The 24,126-nt window shown below is 40.0% G+C and overlaps 1 protein-coding gene across 4 annotated transcripts in view; it reads right to left on the minus strand.

The window, feature by feature from the left end:
- Positions 1 to 10,084: 10,084 nt before the first annotated feature.
- The window catches only part of VAMP7 (vesicle associated membrane protein 7), an 81,495-nt gene continuing 67,453 nt past the window's right edge, over positions 10,085 to 24,126 (minus strand). For 2 of the 4 annotated variants that reach the window (XM_055565542.1, XM_055565538.1), the window contains 2 exons: positions 15,013 to 15,105; positions 10,085 to 11,484 (listed from right to left, as the gene is read on the minus strand). In XM_055565542.1, coding sequence (XP_055421517.1) covers positions 11,389 to 11,484; positions 15,013 to 15,105 — 189 coding nt within the window. In that variant the 3' untranslated portion in view covers positions 10,085 to 11,388. Of the gene's footprint in view, positions 11,977 to 15,012; positions 15,106 to 18,209; positions 19,258 to 24,126 lie in introns of those variants that run through there. The other 2 variants (XM_055565539.1, XM_055565540.1) reach the window with 2 other exon arrangements.

Raw genomic sequence — 24,126 nt, forward strand, 5'->3', positions numbered from 1 at the left:
CATTCCTCTCTTTTTCCTTTGCATGCGTTCTCAGTCACTTCAGTCCTGTCAAACACTTTGTGACCCCCATGGCCTGTAGCCCGCCAGGCTCCTCTGTCCATGGGATTCTCCAGGCAAGAAGACTGGAGTGGGTTGCCTTTCCCTTCTCCAGGGGATCTTCCCCACTCAGGGATTGAACCTGCATCTCCTGCATTGGCAGGCAAATTCTTTATTGGCTGAGCCACCAGGGAAGCCCTTTTTTTCCTTCTCTCTGCAACAAATTCAATCAAGTGATCCATTGACAGGAAAATGAAAACAAAATGGTGCACCTCTACACTGCAAAGCTACCCAGCCCTGAATCAGAACAGAATAATGCCAATGACAACAGCGTGGATGGATAGAGTGATTACCATACTAAGTAGAGGAAGTCCCAGAGAGAAAGACAAATATCACAAGGCATCACTGACAGGTATCTTCTTGAAACTGATGCAAATGTAGGATATTACCCAGTAGAAACAGACTCACAAATTTAGAAAACCAACTTCTGATTATTAAAAAAATGTTAGCGATGTAGGATAAACGAAGAGTTTGCAAGGAACAAAAAGACATGAATATACATCAAACAGAGAATCAGGAAAAAAAAAAAAAACTGTTGAACAGCAAAGGGCAGCATACTGGAGACTCTGTAAACCTCTATCTGGGGAAAATGAACCCAAAAAAGAATTGATAAATGGCTGTATATCACTGAATCAAGATCCCATACTTCTGAAACAAGCACAGTATCAGAAATCAACCCTACGCCAAAATAAAACAAGGAATGCGCAGAAAAATAAATAAAAAGAGGAACATGAGGAATCGCTGACGCCTTGTGGCCATTTTTTATAACAGCAACTCTACAGCTGTGCTCAGTGCAGTTCAATCGCTCAGTCGTGTTTGACTCTTTGCGACCCCATGGATTGCAGCACACCAGGCTATCCTGTCCATCACCAACTCCTGGGGCTTGCTCAAACTCATATCCATTGAGTCAGTGATGCCATCCCACCATCTCATCCTCTGTCGTCCCCTTCTCCTCCCGCCTTCAATCTTTCCGTGCACTTAATATTCACAAGGTCTGTGGGGCTGTAAGTGAAAAACAACTGCCTTCCAGAAATCTCCTAGGGATGGTCAATGAACAAGAATTCAAAACTTGGCAGATGATCACAGAGCCAAGTTCAACAGGTACCTTTATAAGAGATGAAAGAGGACACAGAGGAGAAGCCTCATGAAGACAGAGGCAGAGATGGAGGGAGGGGGCCACAAGCCCAGTGACCCCTGGAGCCCCCAAAGCTGGTAAAGGCAGGAAGGACCCTATGCTGGAACCTCTGGAGGGACTTCAGTCCTGCACCACCTTGATCTCAGGTGTATGGTCTCCAGGACTGGAGGAGGATGAACTTCTATTGTTTTAAACCACCCAACATGTGGTCATTTGTTAGAGAAGCCACAGAGAACTCACACAGCCTGTGCTCTGTAGGATCCTAGAAGTGTGGGTCTCACTAAAGGCAGATGGAGACTGGATTACAGAACACTTAGAGTCAACACCGGGCCCTCAGAAATGCTAAAGCAGTGGCTGGACTCCAGAATGTTGAGGAGTCAATCTGAAGCATGTCCCTAGGGTACCAGCTGCACATGCCTCCCCAGGTTCTTACACCTGTACATGTGGCATAGTAAGTATCTAGTCCTGACTGAGGACATTTAATGTCACTGTTCACATTGCTCATTAAGAAGCCACCAGGTACACAGGTGAAAACCCAATAGGATGCTAGGATGAACAATTCTGAAGATGGTTGGGATGGGGACTTTCTCCCATGCAGCCAGCAGCCCCCATATCCCTGCCTCTGCAAGAAGTGTCCTTACTGGGATGCTGGTGGGCCTCAAGCAGGCATCTGGGAGTAAAGGTTAGCTGCCCCCAGGCCAGCTGCTCCTGAACCTTATCCACCCTTCCCAGGTTAAAATGTTGAAATATGTGGAAAGACATTAGAAAGTGTGTAGGAAAGTGTTGGGAGCCACACTAGTGACAGCTCCCTTGCTGAGTTGGTGCCTGCAGACCAGGCAGGATGGTCCTGGCCTGGGTGCTCTTCTGGAAGCTGTCACTTTCCCTGAGTTGCCCCCTCCACTGTAGCCCCCACTGCCTTTTTTCTTGCATCCTTACTTCTGCCTGGGGAGGCTTCAGACAGCAAGCATGGGCATCACATTCTCTTTCTCAGCAGGTGGCAGCCTTGCAAGTCCAGCGGAAGGTCCAGCAGAGCCCCACTCACCTCTTGCTGCCTGGATGGGGTGTTTATATAGACCCCAACCCAGGAATACCTGGGAAGGGCCGGCCAGCTAGGTCAGGCTGCCCAGGTCAGCCAATCTTCACCCATCAGGGGCTCACAGTTGCAGAAAGCAGGCCTTGCTGCACAGGTCAGGACCAAGGACCAGGTGTGGGGTCCTGAAGGTCACGATGGACATGTGGCTGTAACTCTGGTTTCTTTTCTCATCATTTCAACTGGCCCATGAGTAGGTAACAACTTCACAAAGGCCATCTCTGCACAAGAGCAACCCAGGAGTCAGGGAGAAGGGAGTTGGTGGTGGAGGGTGGTAGACAGGAGCCCAGTGGCCTGGGTGCAGTGAAAGCCTTTAGAGGACTTGCTTCACTGGAAGGAGGCTGCAGAGTGAAGCCTCGGGCCATGGACCTGTGCAGGAGACTCTCTTAGTTCAGGTCCTGCTCTGACGCACCCTGGGTCAGCTCTGACAAACAGGTGGGCTGGGGGTAGCCTGCAACAAGCGCTATGTGCATGCTTCCTGTGTGTGGAGCTGGAGGGGTGCCCCGTGGCCTTGAAGGGCCCTGCTCTCATGAGCTCCCCATGGCCTTTTGGGGACTGGCCTCATGGGCTGTCATGTGCCTGCCCAGGAGAGCCCTGGGCACTAGGATTGTGTGTGAGCAAGCTTCTTCTCTTTGCAGCTGGTGCAGAGTTGCTTAGGAGGCAGGGTAAAAGGAGCCAAGGGCAAAGGTCAGGAGCAGGGTTGGGGGTTCCTCAGGTGTGCCCCCATGACTCCTGAGGTGCAGGGTTCATTGGAGTCCGTTACATCCACCTGGGGACCACCATGTGCCTGACCTCAGCCTTGAGCCCCCGACCCATGGCATCAGCACAGACCAGCCTGATGCAAGGCCCGTAAGTTTGGACACTTCCATCAGGACTCAAGGTGATCTCCTGGAGCCCGGAGCAGAGGCCTGACCTCTGTGCACAGGCGAACCCACCCTGCAGAAGTCCTGGTGCAGCACCCATTCGGTGCTGTCAGCATGGGTGCCCTTGGGGGAGCCAGTGTCTGCATCCCTCCCCCTGTGATCACAGACTGTGCAGCCCTGTTTGGCCCACAAGAGCAGAGGCAAAGGCAGGCCCATGGGGGCATGGGATCTGAGGAGTGAGGACTCAGCTACCCTTGCCTAGTGACCCAAGCCACACTGTCCACTCTGGGGTTGGTCAGGCCTTCCCACATTCTGCAGGAGGGCTGCCTCTCCTGTGTTTGGGGCACTGTCACAGCTGGGTGACTAGAGGGAGCCATCACCTGTCAGCCAGCATTGCATGGTGACTAGAGGGGGCCATCACCTGTCAGCCCAGGTGGATTGAGGACACCAAGAGCAAGCATGTGAGCCAGGAGATTGGCCTGGGTCAGCCCTGAGGCTGGACGGAGGCTGTGGAGGAGGCAAGGGTCAGGGAATAGTGGTTGAAACGCAGAGCTGACCACCCTGTAGCAGACAAGCCAGTGAGGCAACAGGGGGAGGTGAAAATGGTACCCTATGGGAGGATGGAGACAACAGCAGGCCTAGCCACGGGCATGGGGATCCAGGCTGTTCCTTCCTAGCCTTCACCCAGAGTGCCCCCAGCACCCCCCCATGACCACTGGAAACCACCTCGTCTCCAGCTAGACCTCAGCCAGGAAGGCAGGAAACCCGCAAACTCAATTGGACCATGCAGGAGTTGAGATGGGGAAGTGTGGGCACTTGGAGCCTAGAAAGCAAGATTTCCTGTGGGGGACAAGATCACAGGGTTCTGGAGAGGGACAGGGATGGACATGGACAGGGTGTTGGGCCTTGGACAGATGGATAGACGAGGGGACCATCAGTGAGTGTCCCCCACTAGTGCACATCCATCCTCCCTCGGGCAGGCCCCCCCCCCCAAAGCTGGGTCCAGAAACAGAGACAGGCAGCTCCAGGTAATCAATAGATCAGTTTATTATCCAGTAACTTACACAGTGGAATCAGGATCCAGGGACGATCAGAAGTATTTGCAGCTGCTCTTTGCATGGCCGGAGGTCACTGGGATTGTTGATAGTTGACATGGCGGGGGGCAGTGCTTGGAAACAGGGCGTACAGTCCTGAATCAAGGTTCATGAATAGTTGACTGGTCTCATGGGTGCCAGGAACACTTCAAGGAAAGTCTTCATGGGTTGGGGACTAACAAGGCAGAGGGGCTACCTGGCCCTAATGATTATTCAGTTCAGTTCAGTCACTCAGTCGTGTCTGACTCTTTGCGGCCCCATGGACTGCAGCATGCCAGGCTTCAACAGCCTTTATTAGCTAGAAAATGGGTTTATCTAGGATATTTGTTGAGGGAATAAAAAACCTTTCCAAGGAAGTATTGATAGTGCATGATGACTAACTCCTCCCAAACAAACCCAAACACAATGAAGCAAAAGTTTTGTGATGTCTATCTAAATGAAGGCAAACAGAGAAGAGGGCAGCAGAGGATGAGACGGTTAGATGGCATCACCTCAATGGACATGAATTTGAGCAAACTCCAGGAGATAGTGGAGGACAGAGGAGCCTGGCATGCTGCAGTCCATGGGGTCACAGTCAGACGTGACTTAATGACTGACCAACCACAAAGTGAAATGCAAGAAGGCAGAATGGTTCTCTGAAGAGGCTTTACAAATAGCTGAGCAAAGAAGAAAGCAAAACAGAAGGGAGAAAGGGAAAGATACACCCAACTAAATGCAGAGTTCCAGGGAATGGCAAGAAGGCCTTCTTCAATGAACAGTGCAAAAAAAAAAAAAAAAAAAAAAAAAAAAAAAAAAGAGGAAACAATAGAAAGAGAAAGATTAGAGATCTCTTCAAGAAAACTGGACATATCAAGGGAGTATTTCATGCAAGGATGAGCATGATAAAGGACAGAAATGGTAAATAAGGACCTAACAGAAGCAGAAGAGATTGAGAAGAGGTGGCAAGAATACACAGAACTAGCATACAGAAAAGGTCTTCATGACCCAGATAAACATGGTGTGATCACTCACCTGAAGCCAGACATTCTAGAGTGTGAAGTGGGCCTTACGAAGCACTACTACAAAGCTACTGGAGATGATGGAATTCCAGCTGAGGTATTTCAAATCCTACAAGATGATGCTTTTAAAGTGCTGCACTCAATATAGCAGCAAATTTGGAAAACTCAGCAATGGCCCCAGGAATGGAAAAGGTCAGTTTACATTCCAATCCCAAAGAAGAGAAATGCCAAAGAATGTTCAAACTACTGTACAACTGCACTCATTTCATATGCTGGCAGTCATGCTAAAAATCTTTCAAACCAGGCTTCAGCAGAATGTGAACCAAGAAATTCCAGATGTACAAGCTGGGTTTCGAGGAAGCAGAGGAACCAGAGATCAATTTGCCAACATTCATTGGATTATGGAGAAAGCAAGGGAGTTAAAAAAAGAAAAAAAAAACCGACTTACATTTCAGTGTCTACACTAAAGCCTTTGTAGGGATCACAACAAACTGAAAAATATTTTTAAATTTATTTTTAATTGGAAGATAATTACTTTACAGTATTCTGTTGGTTTCTACTAAACATCAACATGAATCAGTCATAGTTTTACCTATGTCCCCTTCCACTATGGAAAATTCTTAGAGATACCAGACCACCTTAACTGTCTCCTGAGAAACTTATATATGGGTCAAGAAGCAACAGTTAGAATTGGATATGGAATAACTGACTGGTTCAGTACTGGGAAAGGATATGACAAGGCTGTATGTTGTCACCCTGCTTATTTAACTTCTATGCAGAGTACATCAGGCAAATGCCAGGCTGGATGAATCACAAGTTGGAATCAAGATTGCTGGGAGAAATATCAACATCCTCAGATATGCAGATGATACCACTCTAATGGCAGAAAGGGAAGAGGATACAGTTATGTAAAGTTTAAAAATAAAATAAAATTAAAAAAAAAAAAAAAAAAAAAAAAAAGAGTCTCTTGATGAAAGTGAAAGAGGAGAGTGAAAAACTTGGCTTGAAACACAACTTTCAAAAAACTAAGATCACGGCATCTGGGCCCATCACTTCATGGCAACTATGAGGGGATAACGTAGAAACAGTGACAAATTTTATTTTCGTGGGCTACAGAATCATGGCAGACAGTGACTCCAGCCATGAACTTAAAAGATGCTTGCTCCTTGGAAGGAAAACCTAGACAGTATATTAAAAAGCAGAGACATTACTTTACCAACAAAAGTCCATATAATCATAGCTATGGTTTTTCTAGTAGTTAGGTACAGATGTGAGAGTTGGACCATGAAGAAGGGTGAGCACGGAAGAACTGATGTTTTCAGATTGCGGTGCTAAAGACTCTTGAGAGTCCTGGACAGCAAGGAGATCAAACCAGTCAATCCTACAGGAAATTAACCCTGAATATTCACTGGAAGGACTGATGCTTAAGCTGAAGTGCCAATGTTTTGGACAGCTGATGTGAACAGCCAACTCACTGGAAAAGACCCTGATGCTGGGAAAGATTGAAGGCAGGAGGAAAAGGGGGCAACAGAGGATGAAATGGTTAGTTAGATAGAACCAATCACTCAATGGACTTGAATCTGAGCAAACTCCAAGAGATGGTGGAAGACAAAGGAGGCTGACATGCTGCAGTCCATGGGGTTGCAAAGAATCAGACGTGACTTAGTGACTGAACAGCAACAATAGCTAGTTTTGTAGGCCAGTGGTTCTTAGCCAAAGTTGATTTTGCTCCCCTACTCCAACTTAGCAGGAACACTGGGACATTTTTAGTTGTCACAATTGGAGACAGTGTGCTCCTAGCATCCAGTGGTTTGAGGTTAGGGATGCTACTGAACATCCTACAATGCACAGGACAGTCTCAAAGAACATCCAGTCCCAAACATTGACCGTGCAGATTGAGAAAGCCTGGTTTATGCAAGACCCTTCTGACTACTCTACCAAATACCCTGGGTTCCTTCTCATTCTATTGTGGCCAGAATACTCTCTCAACATAAGCTGGGGCAATAACTGGGCTCAGCCCTTTGAAACATCACTACCCCTTCATCGCCTGGAGTCCAGTGTCTTAAAAATGATCCCTTTACTGGGTTATTTCAAGCAGGAGGGTAAATATACTGTTACTCCATCTTATCCAGAAGTGAAGTCTGTAAGGGGTATTACTGAATTTAATGCCCTCTATCTGAGCATGAGACTTTTAATTGGAGTATATCCACTTTACAAGGTTGTGTTGGTTTCTGCTGTACAACAACACGAATCAGCCATTAATATGTCTCTATGTGTGTGTGTGTGTGTGTGTGTGTGTGTGTGTGTGTGTGTACCTCCCCTCCTCTTAAGCCCATGAGACTTTTAAAGTTTTCCTTATTTTGGTCCAAACTTGGAATATGAATTTTAAAAAGGTAAATCAGGGTGTCAACCTGCACATATAAATTTTCTTTCACAGCCATTCCTCTTTTTGGAAGAGATGTAACAAGTCACAATATATTTTTAATATAGATGTTTAATAAACAACACAAATCCATCAGTTTAATAAATAACACGAATCCAAAATAATCTTGTACAATGTACCATGACCAAAAGAATGCTTTAACTTCTCAAATGGTCTTTTTCCATAAAATGAAACAGTTGAATCAATCTTTAGAATGAATCCAGGAAGAGCTTGGCTGGGCTAGATTGGCAGTGCTGTTCTAGCTAGAAGCTAGGAATTTCGTTGAAACTCCTTTCCCTATACGCTTTTAGAATTCCGTTTTGCCAGTGAAATGAACTCACATGAGACTTGGAAAAAGGAAGGAAAGTGGAGGCCAATATTTTTTGCAGGTCAAGGCACTCAGACATGAAGATGCTAAGGTACCTGGCTTATCTCCCGGCTTTGTCTCAATCTCCTCCATTCTGCATCCAGCTCATCCTCTTGACTACTGGCCCTCCTCACCAACTGGGGACACAATAGGGCACTTGGCATCAAGTTTACTGAGACCATCGCTTCTTTGCCACAGTCTTTGTCACACACACCTATTTTGGCAAACAGACATGGAGGGCTTCTCAGGTTTTCCAACTGTTCACCAGCACTAGTACATTAAGTGAAAATATTTAGGACTCTTCCTCTTATCCCCTGGCACCTGGTTTCCAGACCGTCTCTTCCTACTTTGTCATACACCCGTGTACACTTGAATTCAGTATTAAACCCCTTATTTCCATCATCCTTGTCTTGGGCTGTTTTCCTTATTGAATTCAAACCAAATCATAGGTCAACCACCACCACCACTCAGCCCCATTTATTATCACCACTCTACCCTATTATTTTTTAAAAGACAGTTCTAATGAGGTGGATGAAACTGGAGCCTATTATACAGAGTGAAGTAAGCCAGAAAGAAAAACACCAATACAGTATACTAATGCATATATATGGAATTTAGAAAAATGGTAACAGTAACCCTGTATACAAGACAGCAAAAGAGACACTGATGTATAGAACAGTCTTTTGGACTCTGTGGGAGAGGGAGAGGGTGAGATGATTTGGGAGAATAGCACTGAAATATGTATAATATCATATATGAAACGAGTCACCAGTCCAGGTTCGATGCACGATACTGGATGCTTGGGGCTGGTGCACTGGGACGACCCAGAGGGATGGTATGGGGAGGGAGGAGGGAGGAGGGTTCAGGATGGGGAACACATGTATGCCTGTGGTGGATTTATTTCGATATATGGCAGAACCAATACAATATTGTAAAGTTTAAAAAGAAAATAAAATTAAAAAATAAAAGACAAAGGGGTCCAAACAGATCTGCTTCTAATGTAAAATATTGCACGAGGGTCTACAGCTGCTATTTTTGTTGTTATATAAATTTCCATTAAGACCCCAGGGAAGCAACCCAATTTCTATGTCCACCTTGAGGCTGGGAAGGCAGAGTTAGACAAGGAAGAATCATTATCTGATGGAAGTCCTGCCCATTTATTCTGAAGGAAACGTATGAATTGTGACACTATTTGACCTTGTGGCCAACAGGCTGAAGAGAAATAATTAGCCTGTGCCACTTCTTTTTCTGTTCATAACAACAAATAATGGCATCACCAACTCAATGGACATGAGTTTGAGTGAACTCCGGGAGTTGGTGATGGACAGGGAGGCATGGGGTCACAAAGAGTCAGACACGATTGAGCGAATGAACTGAACAACAAATAAATAGCATTCCCCCAGCCCATCTCTAAGTGTCTCCCTCGAGGAGGCCTGGGGAAAGCTACATGGGCTGTTTCTGAGTTGCCTTATCATGTACTAGAACATATTCTATCATTCTTTACTTCAGTTACCAAGATTCAAAGGCCCAAAGTGACCCATTATTCTTTTGCTGTGGCCAAGCTTTTTGTACATTTGATATTTGCCATTCTATCTCTTTTTCTCTTTACCTAAATCTGTTTTGCTATAACAAATTATTCACTCTCACCCTTGTATGCCTTCCTTTGAGTCATCTATTTCAGAACCAGTCAGAGTTGAGTTGAAATGGATTACAATCCCTAGGGTTCTTTTGCTGTTCTGTCTCAACCATGGTCTCAGGATGATGGCTGTAGAGGCTGTGTGGTCATTTCATGATCTTTTTGTTGGTTACAGTATGGCCTACATATTTTTTAACTTTTGTGTCTTTTGATTTTGAAGAAAATTTTATACACCTGAGACAGTGCTATAGCTCTTTAAGTCTCCAGGTCACATTTTTAAATGTATTTTCATCACAAGTAAAATACTTTTATTCCGCAAACTATGGCAAAATGTCATCAGAAGAAATTAGATTCCATGAAGAAATTCTCAAACAAGCAACTCATTGTGTTACTCTTATATTTTTATTAAGGTCTTCAGTTTGTGCATCATTTAAAATAAGGTATGTGCTTCAAAAAGCATTCCTATACATAAATAGACCAAGAGATGGTTAAGTAATTTATCCCTAAAACATGCACATCACTTTTATTCAGGTGTGTATAAGAAAGGGAAATGAACTTTCTGTCTTTTTTGTTGAATTAAAGGCATTTTGAAATTATTATTAAGAATGCCAAATGTTTTCATGGAACAAACGCTTTCCAATACAAAATGCTAATGGAATTAAAAGGCATTAGTGTTGATCAAAAGAACTGAAAAAACATTTCCACTATACACGATCACAAGGAAAAGGGTTCCAGTGGGTTGAAAACGTATGTCAAATAAAGTAATCAGCATGAACTGAAAGGTTTAGATGGAAGAACAGGTAGCAGGATCCAGATTATGTGACATATATATATATATTTTTTTTTTCTTCAAGGCACATAACTAGGCTAAACAGGTGGCTAGGTTTCACAGACCAATTTGTTCTTTCATTGGGAAAATAGTCAAATGTAATATAATTTTCATTTACTGGCCTTTATTGATAAATAAATGCAATTAGATCTATAGAGCAAATGTTGTCCTTTCAGATACACACCAAAAGTACACGCTAGCTAACAGATGCCAGAGTAGCCAAAGCAGTATGATTACATTCCAATTTTTTTCACACTGCAGTTACATGGATGTTAGCTAAAATGTCTTTACATTGTTTCTAGATCTCATACTGTCTACTCTCAAGTTACACAAAAAATAATCTTCAAAACTAGGTAGGTTAAAGAACTTACTAAACCACAAAGGATATTCAAACTATTGTTCAACACCAGTTAAACCCAAACCCTGGAATTGATTGTTGATTATATTCAGCCTGGGCTTTTCCCAGGCTGGAAAAGTTCTCCCACACTATCTCCCTTCATAAAGCGAAAATGCTAGCACATTGGCTGTAGTTTTCTTCTTTTTCTTTGGTGAATCAGTGGAATGCGCCTACCCACGCCCTCTATTGCCCATTCTATTATCTGTACAATTGCCCTAAACATTCATGAAAGGAAAAGGAATATATAAAAAATCCTAGCCTTCAACAATATTTAAACCACCATTTTCTGAAATCAACTGCAATAGGGAAACAGAGGATATCTAGCTCTGCGAAATTTGTGAATGATCAAAACTCTCTTTCTAAAAGTTAGTAATATGCAGACAAGGATAATTCTGTATGCTTCTAACAGGCTAGCAAAACATTCCCCTTTTGACTGAGATAAACTGTTTAATATCGATACTTTACCTGCTTGGGTTCCTTGAAACACCAACAATTGCATTACAATTCCCCAAATAACAACAATTCTCCATGAACATTGTTTTCAAGCATCTAAAATCCTTCAAAATCAAAAGACATTGAGACGAGATGTTAGCAACTTTTCAACTTTTGTGCGCACAAAGGTCATCCAGAATTTTAGCCGATAGCTCATAAGACAGGTAGTTTCTACCTTGGTGATAGCTTTGTGCAATTACAAACAAAATGTTTCTGCAAGTGGATGACACTAATTTACAAACCAAAGAAACAAAATGCTTTTTTTAAGGCTACTGCTACAATAAATGGTTCAGTCTGAAGTGCACTAAAATAAACAGGTCGACAGGACAAAGATAAACCTGGAGGCATGGGACAAGATTTCAAAAAAGAAAGAAAGAAGCAGGTTGAAGACACTGGCAGACACCATCTCTCAGTATTAAAAGGCCTGAATTACACAGATTGCTTTTAACTCCTTGGTCTTTCATATCCTTGGTTAATGATAACTTTTTTTACTTCTTCACACAGCTTGGCCACGTAAATCCACCACAGAGAGGTGACACAATAATATAGATGAATACCTGGGGTGGGGGAGAAGGCAATTTTATTTTCTTGAATCTATCACAGGCTCCTAAATAATATATAGAGGCAAGACCAATGAACAAATTTTGGTTCCATCAGAGTAGCAGTTGTATAATAATACAACATACTAATCAAGTATTTCCAAAGATAGTAGAATTAAAATGATCTTTTCTGATATAACTCACATCTACTTGAATTCCACTCTTTTTTTTTTATTGGTAAACAGAGCAGTGGGGTTGTTTCTCTTCACTGGGAAGTGAGCAGACTAGAACTATATAAGCCACTCTACTGATAACATCATTGTCATAAGAATCACAAATTAACATAATTCCCTTGAGGTATGATTTTATAATTAAGTACATTTTTAGATTTTGCACATGGATTTATTTTTCATTATTAGGGTGATTAAAAATCATAAAAAGCATGAGTAGACTCTGTATCTATACCACCTATGAGGAAGAATGTTGCCATGAACATTTCAGTGGATGTATTGTAATTATTCCAATTGTAAGTAACACAGCAAAAACATGAGTCCTTTAAAGATGTGTTCACTTCTTAATTATGGTATTATAATTGTAAATTATTCTATTTTAATGGTGTATGCTTGCTCACATTACTACATTCCAAAAATAGGTTTACTATCAAATTTAGGTTCACTGCATTGTTAGTCATTCTGTTTTGACTTAAATTATAACCTTCTAAGATCTTTAAGTGACTGATTTCATTACTCACATGCTTAGAAAAAAATGTGGATTTTTTTTCTCTACAAATGCTGGGGAAAATTATGGTTATTAATGAATACAGTAAAGTGCTCAAATTATATTCACAAACACAGATATTCCAACTTGATATAAAGCTGACATTTGCCACAGGTAAAATATAAAGGATTTTTAAAGCTGAAGTACAATACTTGAGGTGACAGCACTTTTTGTCAGAGGTGGCAAAGTCCTCCAAATGTAACAAGTAATCAACAAAAATAATCAGTAATCAATAAAAATAATCTGAATGTAACAACTATCTACTTTTATAACTCAATCTAAATTCCTAGATCACGGAAGGAAGAGGAAGCTAAGCTGAGAAACCAAGAATGTGCCAGCCTTGGATACCATGGAACCTGAACAAGAAGACATGCAAGGCCATGGCACAATTTCTAGGATAACATGAATAGATCTAGGGCTGCCGTTCTTGGTTAGGCAGGTCCAGCTGTCTAAGGCAGGAAGACCTTCAATAGCCACCTTCTGGTGGCTCAGAAAGTAAAGAGTCTGCCTGCAGTGCAGGAGACCTGGGTTGAACCCCTTGGCCAGGAAGATCCCCTGGAGAAGGAAATGGCAACCCACCCCAGTATTCTTGCCTGGAAAATCCCATGGACAGAGGAGCCTGGCAGGCTACCGTCCATGGGGTCACAGAGTTGAACCCAACTGAGTACCTTCATAACAGCCTGCTCTGTGGATTTTGGACTCGCCTAGCCAGCTCCTGCCATTCCATAAACTAATTCCCTGTGATATATCTTTTAATATATATTCAAAGAAATTCAAGGAGAGAGAATATCTGTTAACAAGTATAAAAGTCCCATGAAAAAAATGTTAAAACGTAATAAGCATCCCTAGAAATTTAAAACATGGCTTCCCTTGTGGCTCAGTTGGTAAAGAATCTGCCTGCAATGCGGGAGACCTGGGTTTGATCCCTGGGTTGAGAAGATTCCCTGGAGAAGGGAAAGGCTACCCACTCCAGTATTCTGGCCTAGAGAATTTCATGGACTGTATAGTCCATGGGGTTGCAAAGAGTTGGACACAACTGAGTGACTTTCACTTCACTTACAAAAATAAACATTTTAACATTAATCATTAATTTTTTAAATTAAGACCTGGATAGCAGAATAAACAGAGCTGGAAGAGTTAGCTGAATGATTCATCCAGAATGTGATACAAGAAAGGAGTTTAAACATATTAAAAAGGCTACCAAACACGCAGGATAGTTCAAAGTGATCCAATATCTGTTTATATTAGAGTTCCAAAAGGAGAACAGCATATAGACTATATTTACACACAAGAGAATTATTGCATTATAATAAGTAAATACTAGGAAATGGAACTCACCATGCATTAAAAAGTACCTCTTAGTACTTATTCCAGAAATTTAAAAAAAGTTAATTATTATTGCTTTCATTAATGTCATTCAATATATTAATAGTAAATGTAGTTTTATTATCAATTCATTGGGTGGAGAAATATCATTTCTTAAACTGAAATGCCTATTCCCGATTAAAAACAAAAACTTTTAGTACTCTAGAAATAAAAGGTTCTTTCACTTCACAATGAAAGTCTAATAAGAATTCATAGTAAATATCACTCATAAATATTAGAAGCATCCCAATTAAAACCAGGAACTAAATAAAAATTCTCAGTGATACTGTAATTATTCAACACTGTTAGTAAATGCCATATATATATATATATGATAAGGTTAAGATTATTAACAGATGGCATTAACCTAATTAATTAACCTAAGATAATTAACCTACAGCAGGAGTCAGTAAACTATAGCCTTCACCTGTGAGCTAAGAATGGTTTTTATAACTTTCAACATTTTTTTAAAAAAAAGAATATGTGACACAGACAATATGCGACCTGCAAAGCCTGGACCTCACAGAACATTTGCTGACTCCTAATCTACAGCACACAGAAGAATCAACTGACAAACTATTACAACTAATAAAACTTATACAAGGTTGCCAGAAACAAAAAGATGAATTAGAAAAGAAAAAACAGAAACAGATGATAGAATTAACTAGAAAAGAGAGAATATGGACTCAACTAGAAAACGTAATTTGAAAAGAAGCCCATTTTAATAGTGAGAAAACCATGAAATAACCAGGAATATCATAGTAACTTCAGAGGAAAGTAAATGCATAGTCATATATTTCAGCATTAAAAGTTATACGTAGCTCATTTCAGAGTGCTAATCATTGAGAAAGAATTCCAACACCTAATTTCTTAGAGACTGAAAGATAAAAATCACTAAAGGACAAAACTTACAACTGATATGATGATGATGATGATAGTGAGCTTGAGATTCTTCATGCACATGGCTCGGGCAAGATTTCTGCTGGTTGTTTTGAAGGTGACAGACTAGGAAAAAAAAAAAAAAGGCATGAATTGTTTGATCCCTGGCAATGACTACATGACGGATTTGCAATAATATCTGCAAAACTTTTACTTTCATTAATTCTCTTCCACTGTTCTTTACACCTTCCCTCTCTTCACATGTAGACTGGCCATTTGTAATCTCTAGATTCCCAAAGCAGGACTCTGCCATATACATGGTAAGCAGTAAGCCCATTGCAAAGGGTTCCCTCCTTTTTCTTCTGCACTGTAGCAGTACATGTAACGATGACCACTAGTTCTCCCTGCTAGCAGAAAAGCCTTTTTCTCCTTATGCTTCCAGTAAGAAAGTTTCTTTATGAGCCAGTTGGCTGGAAACACATTTGCCTATTCTGCCCCATTTAATCCTGCTATTGTGAACCATAAGAACTGTTTAATTCCCCCAGGAAGTTATGTATTTACTCATATGAGGGCCCAAACCCAAAGAACTTCACTCCTTCAGTTATCCATTTTCTTTTGCAGCATCAATTTCTTAATATATACCGAACCATTCCCACCAGGACACATGCAGTTTCAAACAAACAATAAACACTAATAGTTCAGAAGTTCCACTCCTAGATATATACCCAACAGAGAGGTATGTACAAGTTCAGCTAAAGACATATACAGAAATGTTTCCAATTGCATTATTTGTTTTATTTCAAAACTGGAAACAACCCAAATGCCTACCAACTGTACTGCAAAGAATTTAACCGTGCCTGAAAAGGGATCTGACCTTTGCCCTCAGCTCCTGAAAGACAACCTTTTCTTGCATGGGAACCATGTGCCCGCCAAATAGTAACTGTAGTTTAGTGCAGGGACTAGTCACTCCAGGAAGACCAACTGTATGATTTAGGATAGGGGTTTAGGTCAGACCTAGAGGAGCTTAGACTGTAGACTGAGATTAAGCAAGTAGGCAATCATAAGTCAATCATGCTTATGTAATGAAATTGCAATGAAAAATTAAACAACAAAGTCCTACTGTAGCACAGGGAACTATATTCAATATTCTATAATTAAACCACAATGGAAAAGGACATGAAAAAGAACACATGTATATACACATATATGCATAACTGAATCACTTTGCTGTATACCAGAAACTAGCATAACACTGTATATAAATCAACTATGCTTCAATAAAAACAACAACAAAACTGAGCAATGAAGCCTGGGCAATCTTCCATGTTGTACAATACTCTGCATATGTTGCAAAATAAATTTATTTGATGGCAAGATAGGAAAAATTTAAATATAAAACATTTTCTCTATCCTTTGGCTTCTTCCCTTCCCTCACTGTGCATTGTATATCTGCATTAGGCATCGACCAAATCTTCTCTATAACCAAAATACCTGCTCAACCATAAAGACCAACATTCTACCAGAACCAACAAGACAACTTAAAGATAACATTCTTTCTTAATCTTGTAATGGGCCACAATCTGGATTGTGTAAACTGTCAACAATAAGTCATTTAATGTCCAGCCCTCTGTCTCAAAAAATTGATAGAATTGTGCCTTGACTTCCAATGGGCAGAACAGTTCTTAGAGCTTTCTGAGATGCTGTTCCCAGGTTATAATCCTCAAATTTGGCTCAAATAAAATTTCCAATTTCTTTGATCAATGGATTATTTTTTTGTTGACAATGTCATCACTCATCTATGCTGGGAGAGTAACAAGCCCACAGGGAGAGAACAACAGAAACTCTGGGTTTGGTACCTCCCCTGAACTCCACCCCAATGTGCTTCTGCTCTTGGTTGAGCTTAATCTGTAACATTTGCCTGTAAAAAACCATAACGGTAGGTATAATAGTTTTCACGAAGTCCTTCTAGTGAGTTATCAAACCTGAGAGTGGCTTGGGGAATTAACAAACTTGCACTTGGTGTCAGAATTGAGGGCTGTTTGGGGACTGTGGCCTCTAAACTGTATATAGTTGGTGAACACTTCTAAGTTGCCTAAACTCTTTACAATTACTCACAAACAAAGTCACAATAAAGAATCCAAGGAGGAAGAAGATAATATGAAGAAAAAGTAGTGAGCAATGAGCTTCCCTGATGGCTCAGTCAGGAAAGTATCTGCCTGCAATGCAGGAGACGCAAGAGACATGGGTTCGATCCCTGGGTCAGGAAGATCCCCTAGAGGAGGAAACAGCAACCCACTCTAGTATTCTTGCATGCAGAGTCCCACAGACAGAGGAGCCTGGCAGGCCACAGACCATGGGGTCACAGAGTCGGACATGACTTAGTGACTACACCACCACCACCAGTGAGCAATAAAACTAATATAGTTAAGTGATTCAATGCATTGAAGATTTCTCCACAAGCCTCAGGTTAATATTCAAACACTAATAAATCACCTACTTAAAACCAGTTCAACTAAACAGAACAATTGTTACACCTTACCAAAGCTTTCCGTGGAGATAGGTGGGGGTGGGTATAAGTAGAAAAGAAAAAGAATAAAGAAAAAAAAAAAACCTGAGAAAATGACAAGGGCAAGCTGACAAGCCTATGGCCTATCCACTCCATGATGATGATTCCATTAGCAGCTGATGATGCCCTAAAATTGGGCGAAGGACTTGACTAATTTCTCCAAAGAAAATACAACAATAGCCAATAAGCACATAGCTTCCCTGATGGTTCAGATGGTAAACAATCTGCCTGCAATGCAGTGACCCAGGAAGATCACTGGAGTTGGGAAGATGCCCTGGAGAAGGGAATGGCTATCCACTCCAGTATTCAAATTGGGAAAGAAGTATGTGAAGGTCGTATATTGTCACCCTGCTTCTTTAACTTGTATGCAGAATACATCAAGCAAAATGTCAGGCTAGATGAATCACAAACTGGAATCAAAACTGCTGGGGGAAATATCAATGACATCAAATATATAGATGATTCCAATCTAATAGCAGAAAGGGAAGAGGAACTAAAGAACCTCTTGATGAGGGTAAAAGAGGAGAGTGAAAAGGCTGGCTTAAAATTCAACATTCCAAAACCTAAGATCATGGCTTCTGGTCCCATCACTTCATGGCAAATATTAGCCTGGTAAAAAAGTAACTGCAGTTTCAGACTGTGAATTTTAAATCATTATAACTAGGCTCAAACACATTTTTATTAATAAAACAGGAACCATTACAATCAACACATTTTTGCCAGTGTGAAATAAGTTTGTTTATTCCTGTGGCATAAAAATCCATGCTTTGGGATTCGCTGAATTCTTGGGAAGTATTTTCTGCCTCCTGCTGGTTGTGGAAGCATTTTCCTTGCAAAAAGTTGTCAAGATGCTTGAAGAACTGGCAGTCTTTTGGTAAGAGGTCAGGTGTTGAATATGATTGATGAGGCAAAGCTTCATAGCCCAGTTCATTCAATTTTTGAAACACTGATTGTGTGACGTACACTGTCATGAAGAAGAATCGGGCCCATCCTGTTGACCAATGCTGGGTGCAAGAGTTGCCAATTTTAGTGCATTTCATCGATTTGCTGAGCATACTTCTCAGATGTAACAGTTTTCTTGGGATTCAGAAAGTTGTAGTAGATCAGACAGGCAGCAGACCACCAAACAGTGACCAAGACCTTTTTTTGGAGCAAGTTTGGCTTTGGGAAGTGCTTTGGAGCTTCTTCTAGGTCCAACCACTGAGATGGCCATCGCCAGTTGTTGTAAAAATCCATTTTTCATTGCATGTCACAATCCAATCAAGAAATGGTTCATTGTTGTAGTACAGAATAAGAGAAGACTACACTTCAAAACAATGATTTTTTTGATTTGTGGGCAGTTCATTTGATAAGGCACCTACTTATCAAACTTTTTCACCTTTCCAATTTGCCTCAAATGCCAAATGACCATAAAATGGTTGATGCTGAGTTCTTGGGCAACCTCTTGTGGTGTTTTAAGAGCATCAGCTTCAACAATGCTCTCAATTGGTCGTCAACTTCCAATATAGCCAGCCACTGTGCTCCTCAGCTTCAAGGCTCTTGTCTCCTCTGCAAAACTACTTGAACCACCACTGTATTGTATGTTCATTAGCAGTTCCTGGGCCAAATGCATTGTTGATGTTGTGAGTTGTCACTGCTGCTTTATGACTCATTTTGAACTCAAATAAGAAAATTGCTCGAATTTGCTTTTTGTTCAACATCATTTCCCTAGACTAAAATAAATATAAAATAAACAGCAATAAGTCATTAGCAAAAACAAACAAACAAACAAACAAAGCGAGAAGTGTGCATTAAACTGATGTATAACATAACCACATTTACTTAAGAATGTATTCAGCAAAGTGCAACAATGTAAAACCATAATTACTTCTGCACCAACCTACTAGAAGGGGAAACAGTGATAGATTTTATTTTCTTGGGCTCTAAAATCATTGCGGATGGTGACTGCAGACATGAACTTAAAAGAGACCTGCTCTTTGGAAGGAAAGCTATGACAAATCTGACAGCATATTAAGAAGCAGGGACATCGCTTTGCCAACAAAGGTTTGTATAGTCAAAGCTATGGTTTTTCCAGTAGTCAGGTATGGATGTGAGAGTTGAACCATAAGGAAGGCTGAGTGCCAAAGAACTAATGCTTTCAAATTGTGGTGCTGGAGAAGACTCTTGAGAGTCCCTTGGACTGCAAGGAGATCAAATCAGTCCATCCTAAAGGAAATCAGTCCTGAATATTCAATGAAAGGATGGATGCTGAAGCTGAAGCTCCTTACTTTGGCTGCCTGATGCAAAGAGCCAACTCAATGAAAGAGACTCTGATGCTAGGAAAGATTGAAGGCAAAAGGAGAAGGGTAGTGACACAGGATAAGATGGTTGGATGGCATCACGGACCCAATGGACATGAGTTTAAACAAACTCTGGGAGATAGTGAAGGACAGAGAAGCCTGGCATGATGCAGTCCACGGGGTCAAAGAGTCAGACACGACTCTGTGACTATACAACAACAAATAAGCACATGGCAAGATGATTAACATCACTACTCATTGTTGTTGTTTCAGTTGCCAAATCCTGTCCAACTCTTTGTGTCCCCATGAACTGTAGCCTGCCAGGCTCCTCTCTGTCCATGGGATTTCCCAGGCAAGAATACTAGAGTGGGTTGCCACTTCCCTCTCCAAGGGATCTTCACAACCCAGGGATCAAACCTGTGTCTCCTGCATTTCAGGTGGATTCTTTACTGTTGATCCACCATGGGAAGCCCCATTAATCATTAGGGAAATGAAAATCAAAACCACAATGATCCCACTTCATACCAATGAGCATGGCTATAATAAAAATATGGAAAATAACAAGTGTTGGTGAAGATGTGGAAAAACTGGTATCCTTGTACATATATATATAGTGGACATATATGTATACATATACATATACATATACATATAGTGGGACTATAAAATGGTGCAGTAGTTAAGAAAAAATGTTTGGTAGTCCCTCAAAAAGCTAAACACAGGATTACCATATGATCCAACAATTCCACTACCCCATAAATACCCAAAGTAACTGAAAGCAGGGACTTGAATGAATACTTGTAATGCCAGTGTTCATAGAAGCATAATTCACAAGAGCCCAAAGATGGAAATAACTCAATGGTCAATCAACAGATGAATGAATAAAAAAAGTGGTATATCCATATGATGGAATATTATTCAGGCATAAAAAGAAATTAAGTTCTGATACATGCAACAACACGGATGAAACTTGAAAATATGATGCTAAGTGAAATAAGCAAGGCACAGAAGGACAAATAACTATAGGATTCCAATTATAGGTATCTAGAAAAGGAAATTCATAGACAAAAAGTAGATAAGAGGTTATCAGGGGCTGAGGAGAGTAGGAATGGGAAGTAATTGGTTAACAGTTGCAGAATTTCTGTTTGGAACAATGACAAAGTTTTGTACATTGATAGCTATGATGGTTGTGCAACACTGTAAATATAATTAATGTCACTGAATTATACACTAAACTGGTTAAATGGGAAATTTATTATATATATTTCAAAATTAGAAAAATATAATATGCCAAAGCCCAATGAACTGTATACTTTAAATGGGTTAACTGTATGGTCTGTGGTTTATTTATAAATAAATAAATTTAAAAAGCTGTTAAAGAATCAAGAGGTGATAAAATGAAACAATTTTTTAAATACGTGAATAAAAAAATAAAAAAGAGGAACAAAGAAGATGGAGCAAATAAAAACCAAAGCACAACATAGCTTACTTAAACCCAACTCTTACAATATTTACATTACATGTAAATGGAATAAACATTTCAATTATAAGCACACTTTATATATTCAAGAACATAAAGGAAAGCTTGCAAATGTTTAAGGAGATAACACAAAAGATATAAAAAAGATCCCTGTAGAGATGAAAAATACATAAAATGGGAGTAACAGATTATAAACTGCAGAAGAAAAAGACAAGTAAACTCAAAGACATAGTAACAGAAACTATCCTAAATGAAACACAGAAAGAAAAAAGACCAAAAAATAATGAACAGAGCATTAGTGAGTTGTGGGACAACTTCAAATGGTTTAATGTACATATAGTTGGACTACTAGAAGGAAAGAAGGACAAAAAAAATATCTGAAGAAACAATAGCTGACTATTTTCAAAATTTGATTAAAATCTACAAACTCACACTTCAACAAACTGAAAGCTGAATAAACATGAAGAAAACTACACTAAAGTATATTATAATGAAATATCTTAAAACCAATGATAGAAAAATGTTAAAAGCACCCAGAGAGGGAAAAAGACACATTATATATGCAAAAGCATCAATGGAATTTTTGTCAGAAACAACATAAAAGACAGCGATGAAATATCTTTAAAATATTGAATGAAAAAATTAATGCAAAATTCTATTCTGTGAAAATATCTTTTAAAAAAAGAAAATGAAAGACTTCAGATATACAAATACTGAAAGAATTCATTATTAGCAGACCTACAATGCAAGAAATTTTAAAAGATGTCCTATAAGCTGAAAGAAAATGTCACCAGACAGAAATCTGGACCTACAGGAAAAAATGAAGCAAGTTACCAGAAATATTAACTACATGCGTAAACAGAAATGATGTTTTTTTAACTATTTAAATCTCTTTAAAAGATAATCAACTGCTTAAACAAAGAAAACAACAGAAAGAGGTGAGGGGAAGAAAGAACAGATGGTACAACAGGAAACAAATAGTAACATGGTAGATTTAAAATCTTCCCACACAGAAAACTCCAGGCTGGGACTGCCTCACTGGTGAATTCTTCCAAATAACTAAGGAATAGATAATTTCAATAGTACTAGCAAAAAACTCTTTTGGAGAACAGAGAGATGCAGGTAACACTTTTCAACCTGTTTGTTGGGGCCAGCATATCTTTGATACCAAAGCTCCAAAATAAAAGTAAATGACACACCAACGTCCCTCATGAACAAAGATGCAAAATTCCTGAATAGGTCAACAGCAAATCCAGTAAGATATTATATAAAAAGGATAATGGATCATGACCTTGCAGGAATGCAAGGCTGGTTTAACATTCAGAAATAAATATTAATTTAGTAAGTTAAGTTCAGTAATATTAACTGAATAAAAGAGAAAAACTATATAATTCTCTAAGTAAATAGAGAAAAAATATTTGATAAAATTCATGAATAACCTTCAAATGAGGAATTGAAAGAACTTCTTTCATCTGATAAAGTGTACCTATAAAAAAATCTACAACAACATAACTGAAAATACTGAATATTTCCCCACAAGATGTGCTCCATGCAAGAATGTCTATTCTTATGACTTGTCTTCACTATCATGTAGGTTCTAGTCAGTGTAATAAAACAAGGAAAAGAAATAAAAAGCAAGCATCTACCAAAAACGCTAGTAGAATAAGTGAATTTTGCAAAGTTGCAGGATACAAACCAGGTCAATATATAAAAATCAACTTCATTTCTATATATGAGAATAAATATTGAAAACAAAATTTTAAATTTACAATAGAACAAAAACCATGAAATTCTCAAAGGTAAATTTCACAAAGTATGTGCAAGACTTGTATACAAAAAACTAAAAAACACTCTTAAGAAAAATTAAAGAAATTCTATGCAAAGCAGAGATATACCAGGTTTATGCATAGGAAGACTCAAGGCTGTCAAGATTCCCAAATTTCCCTAAATTGACTTATTAAATGCAATCACAAAGACACATTTAAAAAAAAATAAAAGGATGGAAAATAACAGGCTTATTCTGAAACATAAATGGAAATGCAAAGGACCTAAAATGGTGAAGACAATCCTGGAGAAGAACATCGTGAAGAACTTAGGGAATTCTATAAAGCTCAGTTAGCAATACAGTGTGGTACTGGCATAAAGGCAGACAGACAGACTATGGAATAAAATAAAGAATACAGAATTAAAGCCCAAAGAGAAGAATGGATAAACCAACTGTGGTTTGTAGATTTATACAATGGAATATGCAGGACAAAAAATAAAAATAATAAATTATTGCTACACTCAACAACATGGACAAATCTCATAGGCATACTGGTGAGTGAAAGAGGCCAGACAGAAAAGAATATATAACATATGATTCCATTTTTCTATACATTCTAAGAACAGGAAAAAAACACTATCTAGGGTGACATAAGTCATAAAAATGACCTGTTAGGGACTGTTAACTGGAAGAGGCATGAGGCAGTTTTCTGAGGTGTTGATAGTGTTTTATATCTTAATGTATGTCTTGATCTAGGTGGTATTTGGGATTCCCTGGTGGCCCAGTCAGTAAAGAATCCGCCTGCAATGAGGGAGACCTGGGTTTGATCCCTGGGTTGGAAAGATCCGCTGGAAAAGGGAAAGGCTACCCACTCCAGTATTCTGGCCTAGAGAATCACCAAGGACAGAGGAGCCTGGTGGGCTGCAGTCCATGGTGTCACAAAGAGTCGGACACACTTGAGCAACTAAGCACAGCGTAATACAGGTGGTATTTACATGGGTATGTTGTTGTTGTTTAGTTGCTAAGTTGTGTCTGACTCCTTTGCGGCCCCATGAAA

Source organism: Bubalus kerabau, chromosome X, assembly GCF_029407905.1.
Source record: "Bubalus kerabau isolate K-KA32 ecotype Philippines breed swamp buffalo chromosome X, PCC_UOA_SB_1v2, whole genome shotgun sequence".
Lineage (NCBI taxonomy): Eukaryota > Metazoa > Chordata > Mammalia > Artiodactyla > Bovidae > Bubalus > Bubalus kerabau.